This window comes from Sparus aurata, chromosome 13 (assembly GCF_900880675.1).
Source record: "Sparus aurata chromosome 13, fSpaAur1.1, whole genome shotgun sequence".
Classification (NCBI taxonomy): domain Eukaryota; kingdom Metazoa; phylum Chordata; class Actinopteri; order Spariformes; family Sparidae; genus Sparus; species Sparus aurata.
This window is the reverse complement of record NC_044199.1, coordinates 23,515,450-23,541,591: the sequence shown is the minus strand read 5'-3', so window position 1 is coordinate 23,541,591 and position 26,142 is coordinate 23,515,450. Positions and strand designations below refer to the sequence as shown.

Genomic DNA, 26,142 nt, shown 5'->3' with positions numbered 1-26,142 from the left:
GAGACTATACTCTTTAGACCTTCCTTTTCTCTCTCCAACTGCTCAGTGTAACAAGCCAGGTTTTCTTTCTGTTCATCAAGTTCTGACAGTGTTTGTTCAGATACAGTATACAGCATTTGAACATCTCCTTTTTGTGTTGCAAAGTCTCCATGTTGTTTTTCATTTCTTCACACATCCTTTCATTCAACTGTTGAACTTTTACTCTCACAGTGTCTATAGATTTCATTTGATTCAGCTGGTGATCTTCTCTCATCTTAAGTTCACAAAGTTGATCTTCCATTCTGTCCTTTTCGTTCAAAAGCATTTCTCTCTCTCTGTCAAGTAAAGTCTTCATTTTACTGAATTTTTCTGTTTCTCCACTGATGTTGGTCATGGCAGCTTCAATCTCGTCTTTCTTCTTGTTGAGATCGTGCCTCAGGGCTTCTAGTTCTTGTCTTTCATTTTCCACATTTTTCCAACTGGTTTGGAGTTCTTCTGTTGATCTTTTGAACGCATCTTCCATGAGATCTTGATCTTTTTGTTTTAAGGTCATCATGTTCATGACATTTTCAAGTCTGTCTCTCTGTATCTGAATCTGAAGAGTCAGATCTTTAATGTTGGTTTTCTCTTTATGTATCTCATGAAAGAGACTGTCTGCATGTTCTTTCTTCTTACACAGCTCAGCCTTTGTATTTTCCAGTTGGTCTCTTTCCTCTGTTATGTTCTGTTTCTGCTGTTCGAATATGTCAGTTTGTTTCTGGATGTTACACCTCATCAGCTCCAAGTCCAGTTTCTCTTTCTCCATCATCTCATTGACCTTATTCAGATCCTCCCTGTCTTGATTCAGCTCGGCCTTCCGTTTTTCAATATCCTGTTTTTCCAACAGAAGATGTTGTGTCTCTGGACTTTCCATCTGTTCTCTCTGGAGGGCCATGTCTGACAGGAAACCTCTCAGGGCATCCTTTTCTGTCTGCATGAGCTTCATGTAAACCCACATCTGATCTCCATCTTGATGAAAGGCTTCAAGGTGTTGTTCCAGTCCGAGGGATAATATTCGCACTTCTTCATGCTTTTGATCTAATTTAGACATTTTGCTTTTGATGTTTCCACTTGTCTTTTCATTCAGGACTTGCAGGTTTCTTCTCAGAGTTTGTATGTTACTCATAAACTGCTCTTCTCTATATTTCAATTCAGAGAGTTCACCTTTCATTTGATCCTTCTTCTTGTTAAGTACTTGTCTGTCTAGGTCAAAGCTGATCTTCGTCTGATTGAGTTTTTCCCTCTCTTCACTGATGTTGTTCATGGCAGCTTCAATCTCGTCTTTCTTCTTGTTGAGATCATGCCTCAGGGCTTCTAGTTCTTGTCTTTCATTTTCCACATTTTTCCAACTGGTTTGGAGTTCTTCTGTTGATCTTTTGAACGCATCTTCCATGAGATCTTGATCTTTTTGTTTTAAGGTCATCATGTTCATGACATTTTCAAGTTTGTCTCTCTGTATCTGAATCTGAAGAGTCAGATCTTGAATGTTGGTTTTCTCTTTATGTATCTCATGAAAGAGACTGTCTGCATGTTCTTTCTTCTTACACAGCTCAGCCTTTGTATTTTCCAGTTGGTCTCTTTCCTCTGTTATGTTCTGTTTCTGCTGTTCGAATATGTCAGTTTGTTTCTGGATGTTACACCTCATCAGCTCCAAGTCCAGTTTCTCTTTCTCCATCATCTCATTGACCTTATTCAGATCCTCCCTGTCTTGATTCAGCTCGACCTTCCGTTTTTCAATATCCTGTTTTTCCAACAGAAGATGTTGTGTCTCTGGACTTTCCATCTGTTCTCTCTGGAGGGCCATGTCTGACAGGAAACCTCTCAGGGCATCCTTTTCTGTCTGCATGAGCTTCATGTAAACCCACATCTGATCTCCATCTTGATGAAAGGCTTCAAGGTGTTGTTCCAGTCCGAGGGATAATATTCGCACTTCTTCATGGTTTTGATCTAATTTAGACATTTTGCTTTTAATGTTTCCACTTGTCTTTTCATTCAGGACTTGCAGGTTTCTTCTCAGAGTTTGTATGTTACTCATAAACTGCTCTTCTCTATATTTCAATTCAGAGAGTTCGTCTTTCATTTGATCCTTCTTCTTGTTAAGTACTTGTCTGTCCAGGTCAAAGCTGATCTTCGTCTGATTGAGTTTTTCCCTCTCTTCACTGATGTTGTTCATGGCAGCTTCAATCTCGTCTTTCTTCTTGTGGAGATCATTCCTCAGAATTTTCAGTTCTCGTCTTTCTGATTCCAAATTAGTCTTACTGGTCTGGAGTTCTTCCGTTAGTCTTTTGAACTTGTCTTCCATAACATCTTGATCTTCTTGTTTTAAGGTCATTATGTTCGTGACATTTTCAAGTTGGTCTCTCTCCATCTGAATCTGAAGAGTCAGATCTTTAATGTTGGTTTCATCTCTATGTATCTCATGAAACAGAATGTCTGCATGTTCAGTCTTCTTACGTAGCTCAGCCTTTGTATTTTCCAGCTTGTCTCTTTCCTCTGTCATGTTCTGCAACTGCTGTTCCAATATGTCAGTTTGTTTTTGGATGTTACACCTCACCCGCTCAAAGTCCAGTTTGTCTCTCTCCATCATCTCATTCACTCTATTTAGATCCTCTCTCTCTTGTTTCAGCTCGGACTTCAGTTTTTCAAGACGGTCCTTCTCCAACTCAAACCCTTGCTTCCATTGATTTTCCATGTTCTCTCTCTGGCTGACAATGTCTGAGACTATACTCTTTAGACCTTCCTTTTCTCTCTCCAACTGCTCAGTGTAACAAGCCAGGTTTTCTTTCTGTTCATCAAGTTCTGACAGTGTTTGTTCAGATACAGTATACAGCATTTGAACATCTCCTTTTTTGTGTTGCAAAGTCTCCATGTTGTTTTTCATTTCTTCACACATCCTTTCATTCAACTGTTGAACTTTTACTCTCACAGTGTCTATAGATTTCATTTGATTCAGCTGGTGATCTTCTCTCATCTTAAGTTCACAAAGTTGATCTTCCATTCTGTCCTTTTCGTTCAAAAGCATTTCTCTCTCTCTGTCAAGTAAAGTCTTCATTTTACTGAATTTTTCTGTTTCTCCACTGATGTTGGTCATGGCAGCTTCAATCTCGTCTTTCTTCTTGTTGAGATCATGCCTCAGGGCTTCTAGTTCTTGTCTTTCATTTTCCACATTTTTCCAACTGGTTTGGAGTTCTTCTGTTGATCTTTTGAACGCATCTTCCATGAGATCTTGATCTTTTTGTTTTAAGGTCATCATGTTCATGACATTTTCAAGTCTGTCTCTCTGTATCTGAATCTGAAGAGTCAGATCTTTAATGTTGGTTTTCTCTTTATGTATCTCATGAAAGAGACTGTCTGCATGTTCTTTCTTCTTACACAGCTCAGCCTTTGTATTTTCCAGTTGGTCTCTTTCCTCTGTTATGTTCTGTTTCTGCTGTTCGAATATGTCAGTTTGTTTCTGGATGTTACACCTCATCAGCTCCAAGTCCAGTTTCTCTTTCTCCATCATCTCATTGACCTTATTCAGATCCTCCCTGTCTTGATTCAGCTCGGCCTTCCGTTTTTCAATATCCTGTTTTTCCAACAGAAGATGTTGTGTCTCTGGACTTTCCATCTGTTCTCTCTGGAGGGCCATGTCTGACAGGAAACCTCTCAGGGCATCCTTTTCTGTCTGCATGAGCTTCATGTAAACCCACATCTGATCTCCATCTTGATGAAAGGCTTCAAGGTGTTGTTCCAGTCCGAGGGATAATATTCGCACTTCTTCATGCTTTTGATCTAATTTAGACATTTTGCTTTTGATGTTTCCACTTGTCTTTTCATTCAGGACTTGCAGGTTTCTTCTCAGAGTTTGTATGTTACTCATAAACTGCTCTTCTCTATATTTCAATTCAGAGAGTTCACCTTTCATTTGATCCTTCTTCTTGTTAAGTACTTGTCTGTCTAGGTCAAAGCTGATCTTCGTCTGATTGAGTTTTTCCCTCTCTTCACTGATGTTGTTCATGGCAGCTTCAATCTCGTCTTTCTTCTTGTTGAGATCATGCCTCAGGGCTTCTAGTTCTTGTCTTTCATTTTCCACATTTTTCCAACTGGTTTGGAGTTCTTCTGTTGATCTTTTGAACGCATCTTCCATGAGATCTTGATCTTTTTGTTTTAAGGTCATCATGTTCATGACATTTTCAAGTTTGTCTCTCTGTATCTGAATCTGAAGAGTCAGATCTTGAATGTTGGTTTTCTCTTTATGTATCTCATGAAAGAGACTGTCTGCATGTTCGTTCTTCTTACACAGCTCAGCCTTTGTATTTTCCAGTTGGTCTCTTTCAAATGTTATGTTCTGTTTCTGCTGTTCGAATATGTCAGTTTGTTTCTGGATGTTACACCTCATCAGCTCCAAGTCCAGTTTCTCTTTCTCCATCATCTCATTGACCTTATTCAGATCCTCCCTGTCTTGATTCAGCTCGGCCTTCCGTTTTTCAATATCCTGTTTTTCCAACAGAAGATGTTGTGTCTCTGGACTTTCCATCTGTTCTCTCTGGAGGGCCATGTCTGACAGGAAACCTCTCAGGGCATCCTTTTCTGTCTGCATGAGCTTCATGTAAACCCACATCTGATCTCCATCTTGATGAAAGGCTTCAAGGTGTTGTTCCAGTCCGAGGGATAATATTCGCACTTCTTCATGGTTTTGATCTAATTTAGACATTTTGCTTTTAATGTTTCCACTTGTCTTTTCATTCAGGACTTGCAGGTTTCTTCTCAGAGTTTGTATGTTACTCATAAACTGCTCTTCTCTATATTTCAATTCAGAGAGTTCGCCTTTCATTTGATCCTTCTTCTTGTTAAGTACTTGTCTGTCTAGGTCAAAGCTGATCTTCGTCTGATTGAGTTTTTCCCTCTCTTCACTGATGTTGTTCATGGCAGCTTCAATCTCGTCTTTCTTCTTGTTGAGATCATGCCTCAGGGCTTCTAGTTCTTGTCTTTCATTTTCCACATTTTTCCAACTGGTTTGGAGTTCTTCTGTTGATCTTTTGAACGCATCTTCCATGAGATCTTGATCTTTTTGTTTTAAGGTCATCATGTTCATGACATTTTCAAGTTTGTCTCTCTGTATCTGAATCTGAAGAGTCAGATCTTTAATGTTGGTTTTCTCTTTATGTATCTCATGAAAGAGACTGTCTGCATGTTCTTTCTTCTTACACAGCTCAGCCTTTGTATTTTCCAGTTGGTCTCTTTCCTCTGTTATGTTCTGTTTCTGCTGTTCGAATATGTCAGTTTGTTTCTGGATGTTACACCTCATCAGCTCCAAGTCCAGTTTCTCTTTCTCCATCATCTCATTGACCTTATTCAGATCCTCCCTGTCTTGATTCAGCTCGACCTTCCGTTTTTCAATATCCTGTTTTTCCAACAGAAGATGTTGTGTCTCTGGACTTTCCATCTGTTCTCTCTGGAGGGCCATGTCTGACAGGAAACCTCTCAGGGCATCCTTTTCTGTCTGCATGAGCTTCATGTAAACCCACATCTGATCTCCATCTTGATGAAAGGCTTCAAGGTGTTGTTCCAGTCCGAGGAATAATATTCGCACTTCTTCATGGTTTTGATCTAATTTAGACATTTTGCTTTTAATGTTTCCACTTGTCTTTTCATTCAGGACTTGCAGGTTTCTTCTCAGAGTTTGTATGTTACTCATAAACTGCTCTTCTCTATATTTCAATTCAGAGAGTTCGTCTTTCATTTGATCCTTCTTCTTGTTAAGTACTTGTCTGTCCAGGTCAAAGCTGATCTTCGTCTGATTGAGTTTTTCCCTCTCTTCACTGATGTTGTTCATGGCAGCTTCAATCTCGTCTTTCTTCTTGTGGAGATCATTCCTCAGAATTTTCAGTTCTCGTCTTTCTGATTCCAAATTAGTCTTACTGGTCTGGAGTTCTTCCGTTAGTCTTTTGAACTTGTCTTCCATAACATCTTGATCTTTTTGTTTTAAGGTCATTATGTTCGTGACATTTTCAAGTTGGTCTCTCTCCATCTGAATCTGAAGAGTCAGATCTTTAATGTTGGTTTCATCTCTATGTATCTCATGAAACAGAATGTCTGCATGTTCAGTCTTCTTACGTAGCTCAGCCTTTGTATTTTCCAGCTTGTCTCTTTCCTCTGTCATGATCTGCAACTGCTGTTCCAATATGTCAGTTTGTTTTTGGATGTTACACCTCACCCGCTCAAAGTCCAGTTTGTCTCTCTCCATCATCTCATTCACTCTATTTAGATCCTCTCTCTCTTGTTTCAGCTCGGACTTCAGTTTTTCAAGACGGTCCTTCTCCAACTCAAACCCTTGCTTCCATTGATTTTCCATGTTCTCTCTCTGGCTGACAATGTCTGAGACTATACTCTTTAGACCTTCCTTTTCTCTCTCCAACTGCTCAGTGTAACAAGCCAGGTTTTCTTTCTGTTCATCAAGTTCTGACAGTGTTTGTTCAGATACAGTATACAGCATTTGAACATCTCCTTTTTTGTGTTGCAAAGTCTCCATGTTGTTTTTCATTTCTTCACACATCCTTTCATTCAACTGTTGAACTTTTACTCTCACAGTGTCTATAGATTTCATTTGATTCAGCTGGTGATCTTCTCTCATCTTAAGTTCACAAAGTTGATCTTCCATTCTGTCCTTTTCGTTCAAAAGCATTTCTCTCTCTCTGTCAAGTAAAGTCTTCATTTTACTGAATTTTTCTGTTTCTCCACTGATGTTGGTCATGGCAGCTTCAATCTCGTCTTTCTTCTTGTTGAGATCATGCCTCAGGGCTTCTAGTTCTTGTCTTTCATTTTCCACATTTTTCCAACTGGTTTGGAGTTCTTCTGTTGATCTTTTGAATGCATCTTCCATGAGATCTTGATCTTTTTGTTTTAAGGTCATCATGTTCATGACATTTTCAAGTCTGTCTCTCTGTATCTGAATCTGAAGAGTCAGATCTTTAATGTTGGTTTTCTCTTTATGTATCTCATGAAAGAGACTGTCTGCATGTTCTTTCTTCTTACACAGCTCAGCCTTTGTATTTTCCCGTTGGTCTCTTTCCTCTGTTATGTTCTGTTTCTGATGTTCGAATATGTCAGTTTGTTTCTGGATGTTACACCTCATCAGCTCCAAGTCCAGTTTCTCTTTCTCCATCATCTCATTGACCTTATTCAGATCCTCCCTCTCTTGATTCAGCTCGACCTTCCGTTTTTCAATATCCTGTTTTTCCAACAGAAGATGTTGTGTCTCTGGACTTTCCATCTGTTCTCTCTGGAGGGCCATGTCTGACAGGAAACCTCTCAGGGCATCCTTTTCTGTCTGCATGAGCTTCATGTAAACCCACATCTGATCTCCATCTTGATGAAAGGCTTCAAGGTGTTGTTCCAGTCCGAGGGATAATATTCGCACTTCTTCATGGTTTTGATCTAATTTAGACATTTTGCTTTTGATGTTTCCACTTGTCTTTTCATTCAGGACTTGCAGGTTTCTTCTCAGAGTTTGTATGTTACTCATAAACTGCTCTTCTCTATATTTCAATTCAGAGAGTTCGCCTTTCATTTGATCCTTCTTCTTGTTAAGTACTTGTCTGTCTAGGTCAAAGCTGATCTTCGTCTGATTGAGTTTTTCCCTCTCTTCACTGATGTTGTTCATGGCAGCTGCAATCTCGTCTTTCTTCTTGTTGAGATCATGCCTCAGGGCTTCTAGTTCTTGTCTTTCATTTTCCACATTTTTCCAACTGGTTTGGAGTTCTTCTGTTGATCTTTTGAACGCATCTTCCATGAGATCTTGATCTTTTTGTTTTAAGGTCATCATGTTCATGACATTTTCAAGTTTGTCTCTCTGTATCTGAATCTGAAGAGTCAGATCTTGAATGTTGGTTTTCTCTTTATGTATCTCATGAAAGAGACTGTCTGCATGTTCGTTCTTCTTACACAGCTCAGCCTTTGTATTTTCCAGTTGGTCTCTTTCAAATGTTATGTTCTGTTTCTGCTGTTCGAATATGTCAGTTTGTTTCTGGATGTTACACCTCATCAGCTCCAAGTCCAGTTTCTCTTTCTCCATCATCTCATTGACCTTATTCAGATCCTCCCTGTCTTGATTCAGCTCGGCCTTCCGTTTTTCAATATCCTGTTTTTCCAACAGAAGATGTTGTGTCTCTGGACTTTCCATCTGTTCTCTCTGGAGGGCCATGTCTGACAGGAAACCTCTCAGGGCATCCTTTTCTGTCTGCATGAGCTTCATGTAAACCCACATCTGATCTCCATCTTGATGAAAGGCTTCAAGGTGTTGTTCCAGTCCGAGGGATAATATTCGCACTTCTTCATGGTTTTGATCTAATTTAGACATTTTGCTTTTGATGTTTCCACTTGTCTTTTCATTCAGGATTTGCAGGTTTCTTCTCAGAGTTTGTATGTTACTCATAAACTGCTCTTCTCTATATTTCAATTCAGAGAGTTCGCCTTTCATTTGATCCTTCTTCTTGTTAAGTACTTGTCTGTCTAGGTCAAAGCTGATCTTCGTCTGATTGAGTTTTTCCCTCTCTTCACTGATGTTGTTCATGGCAGCTTCAATCTTGTCTTTCTTCTTGTTGAGATCATGCCTCAGGGCTTCTAGTTCTTGTCTTTCATTTTCCACATTTTTCCAACTGGTTTGGAGTTCTTCTGTTGATCTTTTGAACACATCTTCCATGAGATCTTGATCTTTTTGTTTTAAGGTCATCATGTTCATGACATTTTCAAGTTTGTCTCTCTGTATCTGAATCTGAAGAGTCAGATCTTGAATGTTGGTTTTCTCTTTATATATCTCATGAAAGAGACTGTCTGCATGTTCTTTCTTCTTACACAGCTCAGCCTTTGTATTTTCCAGCTGGTCTCTTTCCTCTGTTGTGTTCTGTTTCTGCTGTTCGAATATGTCAGTTTGTTTCTGGATGTTACACCTCATCAGCTCCAAGTCCAGTTTCTCTTTCTCCATCATCTCATTGACCTTATTCAGATCCTCCCTGTCTTGATTCAGCTCGGCCTTCCGTTTTTCAATATCCTGTTTTTCCAACAGAAGATGTTGTGTCTCTGGACTTTCCATCTGTTCTCTCTGGAGGGCCATGTCTGACAGGAAACCTCTCAGGGCATCCTTTTCTGTCTGCATGAGCTTCATGTAAACCCACATCTGATCTCCATCTTGATGAAAGGCTTCAAGGTGTTGTTCCAGTCCGAGGGATAATATTCGCACTTCTTCATGGTTTTGATCTAATTTAGACATTTTGCTTTTAATGTTTCCACTTGTCTTTTCATTCAGGACTTGCAGGTTTCTTCTCAGAGTTTGTATGTTACTCATAAACTGCTCTTCTCTATAATTCAATTCAGAGAGTTCGCCTTTCATTTGATCCTTCTTCTTGTTAAGTACTTGTCTGTACAGGTCAAAGCTGATCTTCGTCTGATTGAGTTTTTCCCTCTCTTCACTGATGTTGTTCATGGCAGCTTCAATCTCGTCTTTCTTCTTGTTGAGATCATGCCTCAGGGCTTCTAGTTCTTGTCTTTCATTTTCCACATTTTTCCAACTGGTTTGGAGTTCTTCTGTTGATCTTTTGAACACATCTTCCATGAGATCTTGATCTTTTTGTTTTAAGGTCATCATGTTCATGACATTTTCAAGTTTGTCTCTCTGTATCTGAATCTGAATAGTCAGATCTTGAATGTTGGTTTTCTCTTTATGTATCTCATGAAAGAGACTGTCTGCATGTTCTTTCTTCTTACACAGCTCAGCCTTTGTATTTTCCAGTTGGTCTCTGTCCTCTGTTATGTTCTGTTTCTGCTGTTCGAATATGTCAGTTTGTTTCTGGATGTTACACCTCATCAGCTCCAAGTCCAGTTTCTCTTTCTCCATCATCTCATTGACCTTATTCAGATCCTCCCTGTCTTGATTCAGCTCGGCCTTCCGTTTTTCAATATCCTGTTTTTCCAACAGAAGATGTTGTGTCTCTGGACTTTCCATCTGTTCTCTCTGGAGGGCCATGTCTGACAGGAAACCTCTCAGGGCATCCTTTTCTGTCTGCATGAGCTTCATGTAAACCCACATCTGATCTCCATCTTGATGAAAGGCTTCAAGGTGTTGTTCCAGTCCGAGGGATAATATTCGCACTTCTTCATGGTTTTGATCTAATTTAGACATTTTGCTTTTAATGTTTCCACTTGTCTTTTCATTCAGGACTTGCAGGTTTCTTCTCAGAGTTTGTATGTTACTCATAAACTGCTCTTCTCTATATTTCAATTCAGAGAGTTCGTCTTTCATTTGATCCTTCTTCTTGTTAAGTACTTGTCTGTCCAGGTCAAAGCTGATCTTCGTCTGATTGAGTTTTTCCCTCTCTTCACTGATGTTGTTCATGGCAGCTTCAATCTCGTCTTTCTTCTTGTGGAGATCATTCCTCAGAATTTTCAGTTCTCGTCTTTCTGATTCCAAATTAGTCTTACTGGTCTGGAGTTCTTCCGTTAGTCTTTTGAACTTGTCTTCCATAACATCTTGATCTTTTTGTTTTAAGGTCATTATGTTCGTGACATTTTCAAGTTGGTCTCTCTCCATCTGAATCTGAAGAGTCAGATCTTTAATGTTGGTTTCATCTCTATGTATCTCATGAAACAGAATGTCTGCATGTTCAGTCTTCTTACGTAGCTCAGCCTTTGTATTTTCCAGCTTGTCTCTTTCCTCTGTCATGTTCTGCAACTGCTGTTCCAATATGTCAGTTTGTTTTTGGATGTTACACCTCACCCGCTCAAAGTCCAGTTTGTCTCTCTCCATCATCTCATTCACTCTATTTAGATCCTCTCTCTCTTGTTTCAGCTCGGACTTCAGTTTTTCAAGACGGTCCTTCTCCAACTCAAACCCTTGCTTCCATTGATTTTCCATGTTCTCTCTCTGGCTGACAATGTCTGAGACTATACTCTTTAGACCTTCCTTTTCTCTCTCCAACTGCTCAGTGTAACAAGCCAGGTTTTCTTTCTGTTCATCAAGTTCTGACAGTGTTTGTTCAGATACAGTATACAGCATTTGAACATCTCCTTTTTTGTGTTGCAAAGTCTCCATGTTGTTTTTCATTTCTTCACACATCCTTTCATTCAACTGTTGAACTTTTACTCTCACAGTGTCTATAGATTTCATTTGATTCAGCTGGTGATCTTCTCTCATCTTAAGTTCACAAAGTTGATCTTCCATTCTGTCCTTTTCGTTCAGAAGCATTTCTCTCTCTCTGTCAAGTAAAGTCTTCATTTTACTGAGTTTTTCTGTTTCTCCACTGATGTTGGTCATGGCAGCTTCAATCTCGTCTTTCTTCTTGTTGAGATCATGCCTCAGGGCTTCTAGTTCTTGTCTTTCATTTTCCACATTTTTCCAACTGGTTTGGAGTTCTTCTGTTGATCTTTTGAACACATCTTCCATGAGATCTTGATCTTTTTGTTTTAAGGTCATCATGTTCATGACATTTTCAAGTTTGTCTCTCTGTATCTGAATCTGAAGAGTCAGATCTTTAATGTTGGTTTTCTCTTTATGTATCTCATGAAAGAGACTGTCTGCGTGTTCTTTCTTCTTACACAGCTCAGCCTTTGTATTTTCCAGCTGGTCTCTTTCCTCTGTTATGTTCTGTTTCTGCTGTTTGAATATGTCAATTTGTTTCTGGATGTTACACCTCATCAGCTCCAAGTCCAGTTTCTCTTTCTCCATCATCTCATTGACCTTATTCAGATCCTCCCTGTCTTGATTCAGCTCGGCCTTGCGTTTTTCAATATCCTGTTTTTCCAACAGAAGATGTTGTGTCTCTGGACTTTCCATCTGTTCTCTCTGGAGGGCCATGTCTGACAGGAAACCTCTCAGGGCATCCTTTTCTGTCTGTATGAGCTTCATGTAAACCCACATCTGATCTCCATCTTGATGAAAGGCTTCAAGGTGTTGTTCCAGTCCGAGGGATAATATTCGCACTTCTTCATGGTTTTGATCTAATTTAGACATTTTGCTTTTAATGTTTCCACTTGTCTTTTCATTCAGGACTTGCAGGTTTCTTCTCAGAGTTTGTATGTTACTCATAAACTGCTCTTCTCTATATTTCAATTCAGAGAGTTCGCCTTTCATTTGATCCTTCTTCTTGTTAAGTACTTGTCTGTCCAGGTCAAAGCTGATATTCGTCTGATTGAGTTTTTCCCTCTCTTCACTGATGTTGTTCATGGCAGCTTCAATCTCGTCTTTCTTCTTGTGGAGATCATTCCTCAGAATTTTCAGTTCTCGTCTTTCCGATTCCAAATTAGTCTTACTGGTCTGGAGTTCTTCCGTTAGTCTTATGAACTTGTCTTCCATAACATCTTGATCTTTTTGTTTTAAGGTCATTATGTTCGTGACATTTTCAAGTTGGTCTCTCTCCATCTGAATCTGAAGAGTCAGATCTTTAATGTTGGTTTCATCTCTATGTATCTCATGAAACAGAATGTCTGCATGTTCAGTCTTCTTACGTTGCTCAGCCTTTGTATTTTCCAGCTTGTCTCTTTCCTCTGTCATGTTCTGCAACTGATGTTCCAATATGTCAGTTTGTTTTTGGATGTTACACCTCACCCGCTCAAAGTCCAGTTTGTCTCTCTCCATCATCTCATTCACTCTATTTAGATCCTCTCTCTCTTGTTTCAGCTCGGACTTCAGTTTTTCAAGACGGTCCTTCTCCAACTCAAACCCTTGCTTCCATTGATTTTCCATGTTCTCTCTCTGGCTGACAATGTCTGAGACTATACTCTTTAGACCTTCCTTTTCTCTCTCCAACTGCTCAGTGTAACAAGCCAGGTTTTCTTTCTGTTCATCAAGCTCTGACAGTGTTTGTTCAGATACAGTATACAGCATTTGAACATCTCCTTTTTTGTGTTGCAAAGTCTCCATGTTGTTTTTCATTTCTTCACACATCCTTTCATTCAACTGTTGAACTTTTACTCTCACAGTGTCTATAGATTTCATTTGATTCAGCTGGTGATCTTCTCTCATCTTAAGTTCACAAAGTTGATCTTCCATTCTGTCCTTTTCGTTCAGAAGCATTTCTCTCTCTCTGTCAAGTAAAGTCTTCATTTTACTGAGTTTTTCTGTTTCTCCACTGATGTTGGTCATGGCAGCTTCAATCTCGTCTTTCTTCTTGTTGAGATCATGCCTCAGGGCTTCTAGTTCTTGTCTTTCATTTTCCACATTTTTCCAACTGGTTTGGAGTTCTTCTGTTGATCTTTTGAACACATCTTCCATGAGATCTTGATCTTTTTGTTTTAAGGTCATCATGTTCATGACATTTTCAAGTTTGTCTCTCTGTATCTGAATCTGAAGAGTCAGATCTTTAATGTTGGTTTTCTCTTTATGTATCTCATGAAAGAGACTGTCTGCGTGTTCTTTCTTCTTACACAGCTCAGCCTTTGTATTTTCCAGCTGGTCTCTTTCCTCTGTTATGTTCTGTTTCTGCTGTTCGAATATGTCAATTTGTTTCTGGATGTTACACCTCATCAGCTCCAAGTCCAGTTTCTCTTTCTCCATCATCTCATTGACCTTATTCAGATCCTCCCTGTCTTGATTCAGCTCGGCCTTGCGTTTTTCAATATCCTGTTTTTCCAACAGAAGATGTTGTGTCTCTGGACTTTCCATCTGTTCTCTCTGGAGGGCCATGTCTGACAGGAAACCTCTCAGGGCATCCTTTTCTGTCTGTATGAGCTTCATGTAAACCCACATCTGATCTCCATCTTGATGAAAGGCTTCAAGGTGTTGTTCCAGTCCGAGGGATAATATTCGCACTTCTTCATGGTTTTGATCTAATTTAGACATTTTGCTTTTAATGTTTCCACTTGTCTTTTCATTCAGGACTTGCAGGTTTCTTCTCAGAGTTTGTATGTTACTCATAAACTGCTCTTCTCTATATTTCAATTCAGAGAGTTCGCCTTTCATTTGATCCTTCTTCTTGTTAAGTACTTGTCTGTCTAGGTCAAAGCTGATCTTCGTCTGATTGAGTTTTTCCCTCTCTTCGCTGATGTTGTTCATGGCAGCTTCAATCTCGTCTTTCTTCTTGTGGAGATCATTCCTCAGAATTTTCAGTTCTCGTCTTTGTGATTCCAAATTAGTCTCACTGGTTTGGAGTTCTTCCCTTAGTCTTTTGAACTTGTCTTCCATAAGATCTTGATCTTTTTGTTTTAAGGTCATCGTGTTCATGACATTTTCAAGTTTGTCTCTTTTCATCTGAATCTGAAGAGTCAGATCTTTAATTTTGTTTTTCTCTCTATGTATCTCATGAAACAGACTGTCTGCATGTTCTTTCCCCTTTTGTAGTTCAGCCTTTGTATTTTCCAACTTGTTATTTTCCTGTTTTATAAATTGTTTCTTTTCTTTACTTTCTAACTCTTCCATCCCATCATTGCTCTTGGCTTGTTCTCTTTCAAGCTTCAGTTTCATGATCTCTAGTTCATCCCTTTCTCTAATGATCCCATCAAGTCGCTGGTCAAGCTCTCTTTTCCTCTTCTGTGTCTCCCTCTTGAGGGCAATTTTTTCTCCTTTGACCTCAGCCCACATATTTTGAACTTCCCACCCTTTTCGTAAGCCTTTCTTAATCATCTTTTGATTTTCTCTTTTTTTGATTTCTAACTCAGACCTTAACACTTCTCTTGCTCCTATTTCCCTTTTTATGTTCTGTAGTGTAATTTCAAGCTCCTGTTTTTGTTTTCGGATATCTTCCCACATGTGAACCATTTCATCCCTTTCTGCATTCACCCGTACAGTCATTTTTTTAAAGTTCATCTTTATCTGAGATTTGATTCTGTTCAAGTTGTCTTTGACAGTTGTGTTTGCAGCCTTTACTGCATTGAACTCTTCTATTTGGTTCTCTAAATGTACATTTACATTTTCTAGATTTACCAAGTCCCCCCAAATGATTTCCAAATGTAAATTAATCTTTTGTCTCATGTTTTGAAGGTCAATTACTGAATTGGAGACTTTAGAGCTTTGGTGCATAATTTCAGCCATCTCCGTGATGCATTTCACCTCTTGCTTTACCAGCCCTTGTTTTTCACGTTTTGTGTATACTTGAACAACGGTATACTTGCCTTGGTTACTTTGCTTCCCATCAGCTAACTCATCCTTTACCCTTATAATTTCTAACTCATCCCTCTCTCTCATGGTTTTCTCCAGTCTTTGGTCTAATTGTCTTCTTCTCTTAGCGGTATCTTTCCTCAGTAATTCCTTTTCTCGTTGTAATCTTTTCCACATTGTTTCACTCTCCCCCTTTTGTCTCATGCTTTTTCTAACTATCCGTTCACTTTCTTTTTTCTTTCTTTCAAGCTCTGTCATCACCAGCTCCATTTCTCTCATTTCTCTTTTGTTCGTATGGACAAGCTCTAATTTCTGTCTTGCCAGACTCCCCCGTAAACGGTTCATCTCATATATTTCTGCCTCAGCTTGTTGTCTTGCTATTCTCACATTCTCCTTCTCTGCTTGGATGTTATGCTTCAGCATTGTAATATCTTCTCTCTCAGTCTTCTTTTTCACTTGTTCTCTTGATGATTTTTTAAGTTGCTCAGTTTCACTGTTTTTCTGATCCAAATGGTCCATAATCAGTTTTATGTTCTCCTCAAGTTTCTGCTTTTCTGATCTCAGTCTGATGGTTTCATGTGCCATTTCCTCCATTTCTATGGCTATTCTGTTTTTCTTCATTTGTTTCACTTCTTCATCTGTTCCCGTTCTGACACTTTTCCTTAAGTCTCTATTCTCTCTCTCAGTGTTTTCCAAGAAAGGTTTTCTATGCTCTTGCTGCCTGATTTCATTTTTGATTTTTTCAAGCTCAGCTCTTTCTTGGGATATTAAGAGATTGCTGTTTTCAATGCTTTTTTTTGCAGCCTCTATTGTATAGTTCAGGTCTTCTAACTGTCTCAGTTTTCCTTTGGTCTCTTTCAAAATTCTCTCAATGACTTCACATTTCTTTCTGCTTTTTGTACACATTTTGTCAATGGTACACTTTACTTTTGCCATTTTCTCCAACTTCTGTCCAACCACTTCAGTTAGCTTCTTGATATGTATTTTTAAAATATGTAGTTCGTCTCTCTCTATCAAAGTTTTCTCTAACCTCTGATCTAGCTCTCTTCTCTGTTTCTTTTCTGATGTTTGCATACATTTCATGTTGTCCATTTCTTCTTTCAGGTGCATTTCACATTTCCTCATTTCGGTTACGAACATTTTCAGAAGCTTTTGGAATTGTTTTATGTCTTCTAGCAAACCTTCAATTGCATTGTCTTCATCCTTATGATCTTTATTTATGTTACTTTCTTCAATTTGGTCTTCAAATTCTAGTTTCACTAATCTCATGATTTCTTGTGTTCTATAAATCTCTGCCTTTAATCTTTGTAAATCAGCACTTCCTGTGTCCTTTTTAGAAGCACCTCTATCCATCTCCTCAGGATGTATTTGTTGATCTTCTCTTGACTCCTGAATTTGTTTTTGCTTCTCAACATCCAATCTCCTCAAGTCAGACTTATCAGCTAATTCTTGTCTCACCATATGGCCATTCTCCTCTTTTTGCACTTGTTTTTCATATTTTAAAACATTGGTGATTACCCTCAAAATATCTTTGTAATCTGTTTCTTTCAGGAGTCTAGGCACTATTTCTTCTACATCTCCAGTTTCCCTGACTGTGTTTTGTAGTCTAGTCTTGGTCTCTGGTCTCTGGCTCTGCATGTCATTTATGTCTATAATAAGCCTTTTAACCTCCTCATTTCTTTCCTCCATGTACTTCATAGCATACATTATTTGGTCCCTCATTTTCCCCTCTCTTTCCTTGAGTTTCAATATCTGATTTTCCACATTCACCTTTTCTCTTAATTTCCTTGCTAATTCTGTCTGATCATCATCCATTAATATGTCTTGATGAATTTCTGTCTGCATCCGTAAGAAAACATCTTCTGTTCCATATTTGTTTGACAGGATTTCAAATGTTTGATCTTTGAGTGAGTCTCTGTGTATTTCTTTCAGTGGTTCTTGTTTAGATGTGTTGACTGAACAAGCCTTTTTGATTGCAGATTCTGTTGATATCCATTTGCTGACCTGTGCTTTCATGGAGGTCACCTTATCCTTCATAAAAAAGAAAGAGTGGTCATTGTTTCCATCCAAAGTCTTGTTTAATGTCACAGTTTCAATTTGACTTAATCAGATATATGGGAATATTTCCTCCACTGCTGCTACCTTGCCTTAGGAACATGGTACTGGGTAATAATTCTGGGATGTATAAACCCCCAAATCCCGGAATCATTAAACCCATTGCCATTTCCCGAGACAGGTAGCAGTGGTGCAGAAAATATATTTTCTTTTTTACTCAAATGAAAGTAGTCATACAAGATCTACATTGCATTTAAATGAGTGTAGGTCACTATGAAAATATTTAATGTACATAATTAAATGGGCAATGTTCGGATGCAAGATATAATATTAAGGAACAATTCACTAATATGCTAATGCTAATATGTGGACCCAAAGTAACAATGTATGTATCCTACTTACAAGTATTTTGTGTGTATCATATCAATAGGGTAAGAGGTGTTTTTTTGAGTTTAAACGTTGAATCTTGAAAAATGTCCACACATTTCCAAATATCCTGCTTTAAAGGTGTTATGGATAACATTCAGCCACTAGATAAGCCATTCAACCCCCTTTCATTGACACTGCTGTTTTTTCGTTTCATCTACCCCTTCAAATGGTTGCCAGGTTTCTGCATTAGCCAACATTGCTAGCTAGTGACCTTAGTAACCTTGCTAGTGCTAAGTCTTCAAGTAGTTCTTGTAAAGCATTGCGGTGGGATGAAGATATATGTACAGTCACTTAAGTATTAAACCAACACTGAAAATAGTCATTGCAAATGAAATATTTCATCCTGTTGGAGTAATGTTTGATACACATATTATGTAGAAAAAGGGAAGTCAGAAAGTATTGAGAGACAGACACAAACACATTATTGATTTGTCTGACTCAACAATAAAAAGAAAAAAAGAAGGATTCACTTACAATGTGTTTTTTGACTTCTTCCTTGTTCTCCTCCATCTTCCTTTGAGTTTTGAGCATCTGCACCTGGGCATTGTTAATCTCTGCAGCATCTTTTTCTATGTTATCTTTCATCCCACCCATAGTCCGAAGAATTGTTACTATTATATCTTCCAGTTTTTTTTCAACTTCCTCCTTTTGTCGTTGTATCTTAATCTTCATGATTTCTAACTCATCCTTCTCATGCCTGGTCTTCTCCAGCTGTTGGTCTGACACCCATTTCTGTTTTTTTGCTTGAAAATTCATCCATTTGATTTGATTATTTTCTTCTGTATTGTCTCTCCTGCTGTGCTCTGAACCTTCTCTCACTCTACGAAGCATCATTCTGATTTCTTCAACTTCAAGAATTACTCTCTGCATTCCACTATTCACTTCCCTCTTGGTGCTTGTCTCCATATTGTCTTCCTCAAATGGATACTCTTCGTGCTGTATTATTTTTCTGGTTTTGTCACCCGGGCTTATCTTCTGCTCGTCAAATCTATCCTCCATGTTCACCTGCAGATCCTGCTCTGACCTCTGCCCCACAGTCTTATCTTGTCTTTCTTCCATGTCTTTAGCTGCTTCAATCTCACGTTTCATCATGCTGATCTCTTCCTTTTTTCTCCTGCTCATTCTTATCATTTTCAACAGTTTGATTTTCTTCATTTCAATCTCACTACTGATTACTTCCATCTCTCTCATCTCTTTCTTTGTCCTTTGTAACTGGTCATCCAGCTCCTGTTTTTGCCTTTCAGTATTCTCCCTCAAATGCTTTATTGCATCCATTTCTGCTTTAGCCAAATGCCTGTCCCTCTCAATGTTTTCTCTCTCTGTTGCTATTTTTGTTTTGATTCGTTCTATCTCATTTCTTTCAGATTGGACCTGTGCAAACTTGCTCTCTAGCTCTTGTTTTTGGCTCTGAATATCGCACTTCATCTCTTTATTCCACTGTGTTATCTTAATGCTAACATCAATGTCTTGTCTTTGGTTTTGAGAATCAGGTTTCATGCTTTCCATTTGACCAGTCTCTGCCTCTAGCTGCTGCTTCTTTCCCACAGTCTCAACTCCCAGCACATCCCAAAGTTCTTCTATGCCTTCCTGGATTCTGCTGAGTTTTATTTTCATAGCTTCAAAGTTGTCTTTACCTTCTTTCTGTCTTTCTCTGCTTTTGATCTCAGTGTCTGTGGCTTTCCGCATATGAACATCTCTATGAATATGCTTAATCATCAGATTCATATAATGTTTGATGTGCTCAATCTGATTTCTATGTTGAGTAATATCCATTTTATTTCTCTTTAACTTTTGCTTTATGTCTGCCAGGTTTTTCTCGAATTGTTCCTTAGCATGGCTGGATTTAAGTATTATTTTCTTATTTGTATTCATTATACTTAATAGACTGTGAGTCATCAGCCTCTCCATTACCTCCTGCCCTCCCTTTATCTGCTCGATGGGTTCTTTGGGCTCCTTACTTTCATGTGATTTTGTATTCTCATACTTGATCATTTCTAACTTGTGTTGCTCATTCATTATCTCATCATATCTTCTCTCCAGAGTTTCCCTCTCTTGGTATATTTCAGCATATATTTTCTTAAGTTGATTTTTTTCTTGAGTGGCTTCATTGATATTTTCCTTGAGTTTCCCAATGACATTTTCCATCTGTAGTCTCAGTCTTTTAAATAACAAGGACCGCTCGTGTTTTTCAGCAGTCAGTATGTCAATTTCCTCCTGTTGCTGCTCCGTCTTTGTCTTCAGGTAATCAGTTTCTTTTCTTTCTCTTTGTACCTCTTCCCAAAGTTGTTCCATCTCCTCTATAACCTGAAATATCAATTGTCTTTGGCTCTTAAAAGTCTGTCTTTGGATTTTTATGTATTTTGTTTGTTGGTCTTCTAATTGCTCTGTGCTTTCCATTGTCCAGTTCGGTTCTGTCTGGGTCATCCTGTCTTGGCTCTGTTGGTTAAAAAAATGGACAGAACATTACAGATGTGATGGACGCACAAGTAAAGAGCAATTCAAATAAGAAAAACACATTTCCAGCCTATTTGTCCAGCATAATTATGCCAGGAGAACACTATCGCTACTGACTGTGACCTCTGCTGTCTTCTCAGAGCAGACAGTGAGTCACGCACCAAAACAACAACATAACATCTGGTTAATTTCAAACTAAAAGACTCCGTGTTTACCCTCTTGAGGTAAAGTTAATGTGTTATTAGATAAGGTGGGCAGTGCCCAACTGGTTGGCATTAAAAGGAAATCTCTGCAACACAACACAAAGTAATCCTTGACAAGACATTGTCATTTCCTCAAATTCTGTTTTATTCTAATAATGTTAGTTACTGTTTTAATGTTTTAAACGAAATGCCCCTTAAGGATGACCAGACCTCCCTGTTTTTAACCATTCATCCATTTCTCGCTTCCTTACTTGTTTGGTATGTGACATAATATTGTATTAGTATGTAGTATTGACCTATTCAATTGAATTGAACTGAATAGGTCAACCGGATGAAGGTCCAGTAGCAGCTAGCTGATACAGTACATATAGGCATCTACCGTGGTGGAGTTGGACATACTCGGACATCAGTAAATGGATTCTCCCCTTGTCCTTGTATACTAGGACCTACCTTAGTGATCTTTTAAAATCTTATGTCCCATCAAGTCACTCAGGTCCGCCAACCAGCTGATCTTGGTTGTCCCTGGATCAAAGCTGAAGCACAGGGAGATCGTGCTTTTGCAGTTGTGGGCCCTAATCTCTGGAACGAGTTGCCTCCAGATGTGCTGGAAACACTGCCTGTTTTTAAATCTTGCCTTAAAACACACTTTTATATCCTGGCTTTTAATTCAGTATGAGAGTGGCCCCTGTCTGTCCTTGTGTCTCTCTAAATTGGTCTCTCCGTTTTTACTGTCCTAGCCATTTCAGTTTTATTGTGCAGCATTTTGGTCAACTGTTGTTTATTTAAATGTGCTTTATAAATACATTTGATTGAATGATTGATTGAGAATGACAGTAGTCCACTTAAATGGCCTGATCCAGCTGTGACCATAGCTCAGCTTAAGTGTGCATGGAAACATACTGTGTCACAGGGACCATTTTACTGCACTGTTCTTGTACCTTCGGTACTTTTACTACATTATGCCAACAATACATAGGGGTATCTTTAAGGTTTTGATTGCAGGACTTTCACTTGTATTGTGCTATTTTCACAGTGTGGCATTAGTACTTCTACCTAAGCTAACTGATATCAATATTTGTGTGCCTGACTCAACCTTGACTGAGAGACTACATAATCATTCTCTTGTTTTCTTATTGTGCACTGGAGTGGTGCCAACGTGCCAGGATTTTGGACTGAATCAACACAGTTTGCTGCTGGAAAACCAGAGTTTAATTTGGTGCACGCGCATGTGAGCGTGTGTTCATGGGGCGTGGTTACTATCGACCGCTGGTAGTCATCAAACGCAATAAATAGTTTTATTTCACTCTTACTTCTGTCTGGCACATCTTACAGAACACAGAGCATGACAGAGAGACTACAGAGAGATCGCACTGGCACTCATGAACTGGCCTGTATCTTATTGTTGATTGCTGATATCACAATTTAAAAGGGTTGAACAAATTCACAATTGACTTCCATGCGATTGTTTTTCTCTTCTCATGAGCACAAAGTAGTCTTTCATTTGTAAACACACTGGCTCTGACACGAGGGGGAGGCGGGACCCTTGTGTACTTCGCACGGTCCTACGCAACTTGAGTAGTGTGCATATAGGGCCCAGTGAGTCTGCCAGAGGCCTGATGTGTGTCACTCGCCAAAGCCCTCCCCTTTGCTCTGTTTCTCTCCAAAAATGGATGAAACATGTACCAAGAGGAAAAAATAATCCTCCATATTTCATTCAACTCCGTCAGAGACACCCCCCTCTTTATTAACATTCCCCCCGTCATACTTGCCACCACTCTGCAGACTGTAGGTCTACATCAGCGTTTTTGAGGGGTCTCACAAACACACTTTAAAAAAAACAAAAAAACCTTGGCCTGTTTTTATGATGTTAATTTAAAATGTTGACTTATGATCGCTTTTTTCTAGAAACTAGAAGAACCCAGAAAACTCTATAGGCAAGACGGGAGGTAGAGCTGAGGATTCCTCCCCCATTTTATTTTTTCTAATTTGCATGGAAAGCATCTATGGTCGGTTTCTTTTAAAACAGTCGATCTCTGTCGTTAAAAGTCAATCTAACTCACACAGCCGTAGATCTCTCTCCTTGCAATCAACTCAAACAAATAGTTATCCAGTCATGTTATCTTGTCATGAACGTATTTGACATAATATATTTCGATAGTGTCAATATCAACCAAATCTGCTAGTTGCAGGATATCATCTCTGTTTTAACGAGACTGGAAAGAAGATAAACATTAATATACCACCAAAGTGCAGTGAAATTCTGGCACAGTTCCTGCCCATGAGAAAAGTAATGACATAAAATTAGAATTAGAATTATACATAGGCCTACTTACCTAACTTATTAGAAAAGAGTATTTATGAAAATATTACTAAAATATCGAAGTGAATCAATGTATTGCACCATTGCAAATTCAGATTATTTATGTTAGTCTTTTTTCTTACCTCAGAGTTGAGTTATGTAAAAAAGTAAAGTCCTACAAGACACGATTAATTTTATGCACACTAGGACAGTGCTGTGCTGGTCTTCTCAGGTGTAGAACACTGATGAGCTGCAGGGATGAGGCAGGCTGGCAATATAGTGTTAAAAACATTATATATCTCCTCACTGCAGACATTTGTTGACCACCAGGTCTGGTCGTCAGAGAGATGTTACACCCAGTTAGTGTGTGTATGATTGGATGGTAAGTGAAGTAGGGTGGAGAAACATTCTCGCTCTGTGAGTCTGGTATAAGCTGATAAGTGTGGGGTCCATGTGGCTCAGTGCCCAAGGTTTCTCTCTAACCCTCATGATGTAAGTATTAAAGGTGCTATTTGTAAGAAAAGTTTATTTGAGTCTCATTCCCAACTCATCAAATAATCAACTTTTCTTACCAATAGCTCCTTTAAGTAATCACATATAAGCAGACCGTGACTGTCATACTAATACATGTAGGCTAGTACAGAAAAAGGCCACACCCTCTTATGTGTTGGTATCTTCCCAGTGATATAAGAATAGGTAAATATTAAAGAATGACATTACATTACTAACAACATATTCCATCAACCATTTGATTAATATTAATATACAATTGTCTTGGTTTTCAATTGGTGAAAACCAAGACAATTGTATATTAATATACAATTGGTTTTCAATTGGTGACTGCATGCACTACATGAATAAAGGGAAATCTGGGGGAATGTGGAACATGTAGGCCACAATGAGGCTCAATCTCATTCTTTTGGTCATGCATTTGGATTTGTGAATGGCAAACTCTGAAGAAACATGGCAAACATTTGTTTGAAAAATGACACTGATAACTACGGTGGCCGGGAGGTGCAAACCAAAATTACAAAATGTGAAACACTTTTACAAAGCTTGAGACAAATTCACATTTTGGAAAACATTTTTACATATCATAAAACAAAATTACATTACCGAAACAAATTTACATTTCAGAAAACAAATTTACATTTCAGAAAACAAATTTACATGATACAAAACACTTTTACAAACGGCGAGACAAATTTACAAGTGGTGAAACACTTTTACAAGTCCCAAAACAAATTTACAAATAACATCAACCGGAAAGGGAATGTACCAACTCCGGTGTTGAACCGGAATTATACAACAAGTAGTTCCGACCAAGCAATCTGATTGGTCAACAAGACATTTTGACCGTGCTCAAATCAGCATGACAGCACGCCTGACTCATTACTCAAAAAATTACTCCGCCAAGTCTGTGGCAATAGTGTATCCATCTCCATGGCAACATAGTAACTGTCAGAGATGGAGCAAAAAAAAAAAAAAAAAAGTACGGCCTGACATTCAAACTTTTTGCCGTAAAATATGCAGAGGAAAAGTCGGGAGAAGCAGCCGCTAGACATTTCTCTGTCGACCCCAAGAGAGTGAGAGATTGGCGATAAAAAAAACAAAAACTGAGCTGTCCGAGGAGGACAGCAACAGGGCCAGGCTGCCTGCTGGAGGGAGGAAGAAGGCTAGCGAGGAGCTGGAGATAAACATGGGGGAATGAGTTATCAGCAAACGGCCACGCCACGAGAGAGTATCCCGCAAAATGATCAGGGCGATGGAGAAACAAATGTACGCCACCGTGAGTGACAGCACCGATGAGGAATTATCTGCGAGTGCTGGTCGGCTGAATCGTTTCCTCCGCCGCAACAACTTCACTTGCAGAAGACAACTATTGCCCAGCAGGATGCCGGAGAATTAACCGAGAAGCTGGCGAAGTTTGTGACATTTTCATCCCTGATTTTTGAGAGGAAGGAATTAAACGCCTGTCCCAAATTGCCCCCTGGTCCCAAATAAACGCCTTGTCTGTTAAGTGATTGAAACAAATAAATTCCCCGGCTATCATTTATTTTCCCTTCAGTGTGAGAGACACTATTGTGGCCGCGGTGAAAACGTTTTATAAAGAATATAAAAGAAAAAAACATCTTTGTTATAACTTGGGCGATAAAAATAAGCCTTTTCTGTTTATCTGTGCAGTATTGATTTAGTTCGGGAAACTCCCCAAGAGTACCCATCTGCAGTCAAGATGGCCGACAAGGGCGTCGCCATATAGCCAATCCATACCGGAAGTCCCAACCGGAAGTTGGTGAATCACCAAAATAAAAGCCGCCATTTATCCAATCCATACTGGAAGTCTCAAGCGGAAGTTAGTTAATCACCGAAATAAAAGCTAAAAAAACATGTACGTCTACACCATAGACTGTATGGTTAACACATAACATAATTCTATGCATTTTGTGCATTTACATGTTTATCATAACGGTATAATTGATTAGTTAATTGTCTTGCCACAACTTTACTCAGAAGTTAGTTAGAAGACTATAATAATCACTAACTTATAATGTTAACATTTCATGGATTTAGCTTCAATATCAACACTATGAATAAAAACCTGAATATTATGTTTGTGTGGTGGTGGTAGGGGGCACACACACACACACACACACAATAGGACTGAAGAATAACTAAGAATAAATAAACTGAACTTTCAAATTAAATAGAGAATTGATAAAACTGTCACAACAATTGTCATACTTACTATCAAATTAGTACATGGTAAATGTTAATTTATGTTACTGTTTCATTGATTTACAATTAATATTGATTGTAAATATTAATATTACGGTTATTAAACACAAATACAATGTTTGTGTGTGTGTGAGGATATATGTGTATGTGGGGGGCTGCTCACACATATCATTCACGCTAGAACTGAAAAATAAGGCCAACACTGTAATTTAATAGCCGCACATAAAAATGAACACATCTCCAGACCCAGGAACTCCCCGTTCTGTTGCATCACACTTATCTGTGGCCACTGTGTTGCTCATGATGCCCCCCGCATCCTTGAAGATCCCTGGTGGATGAAACGACAAGCTGGACTGATGTTTTTTAGCTTAGTTTCTTTATTATACTTTTGAGAAAACAATGTGTGGGTAGTCTGTACTGTGCTTAATGAAAGCATCCTCTGGTAAACAGGCTCGGCCATATACAGGAAAGACGGAGAGAGCATGCCAGCTTCCTGCAAACAAGATCCTGTATAATATCTGGGCAATACAGTCCTTGCACTGTATCACCACCAATGATTTACAGCAGGGGTCCCTTAACTTTTTTTAGTGGGGGCCACATCAACTTTCCTTTCTGTGGTGCTGTCTATAACAGGAAATGATATAGGCCAACTACCACTGTTCAGCTATCAAACACCAAGTCCTTACCACCATTACCCATTAATCTCAATGTCCCAATTCAAAATGTTGCACCATAACTGCATATGAAAAACAATACAAATGGATCTACCATGTTAAATAAAGTTTATTTAACATTTAATTTATTTTCATTAATTGTATAGGCTATATTAGGAATTGAGGAAAACATCAACACTTATAGAGAAAATACAACACTTAACACTT

General features: G+C 38.7%; 1 protein-coding gene across 1 annotated transcript in view; it reads right to left on the bottom strand.

The window, feature by feature from the left end:
• The window catches only part of LOC115594733 (extracellular matrix-binding protein ebh-like), a 28,504-nt gene extending 5,657 nt beyond the window's left edge, over positions 1-22,847 (bottom strand). The window contains exons 1-3 of the mRNA XM_030438956.1: positions 22,669-22,847; positions 18,044-20,005; positions 17-17,116 (exon numbers count right to left, since the gene is read on the bottom strand). Coding sequence (XP_030294816.1) covers positions 17-17,116; positions 18,044-19,993 — 19,050 coding nt within the window. The 5' untranslated portion in view covers positions 19,994-20,005; positions 22,669-22,847. The remainder of the gene's footprint in view (positions 1-16; positions 17,117-18,043; positions 20,006-22,668) is intronic.
• Positions 22,848-26,142: the final 3,295 nt, after the last annotated feature.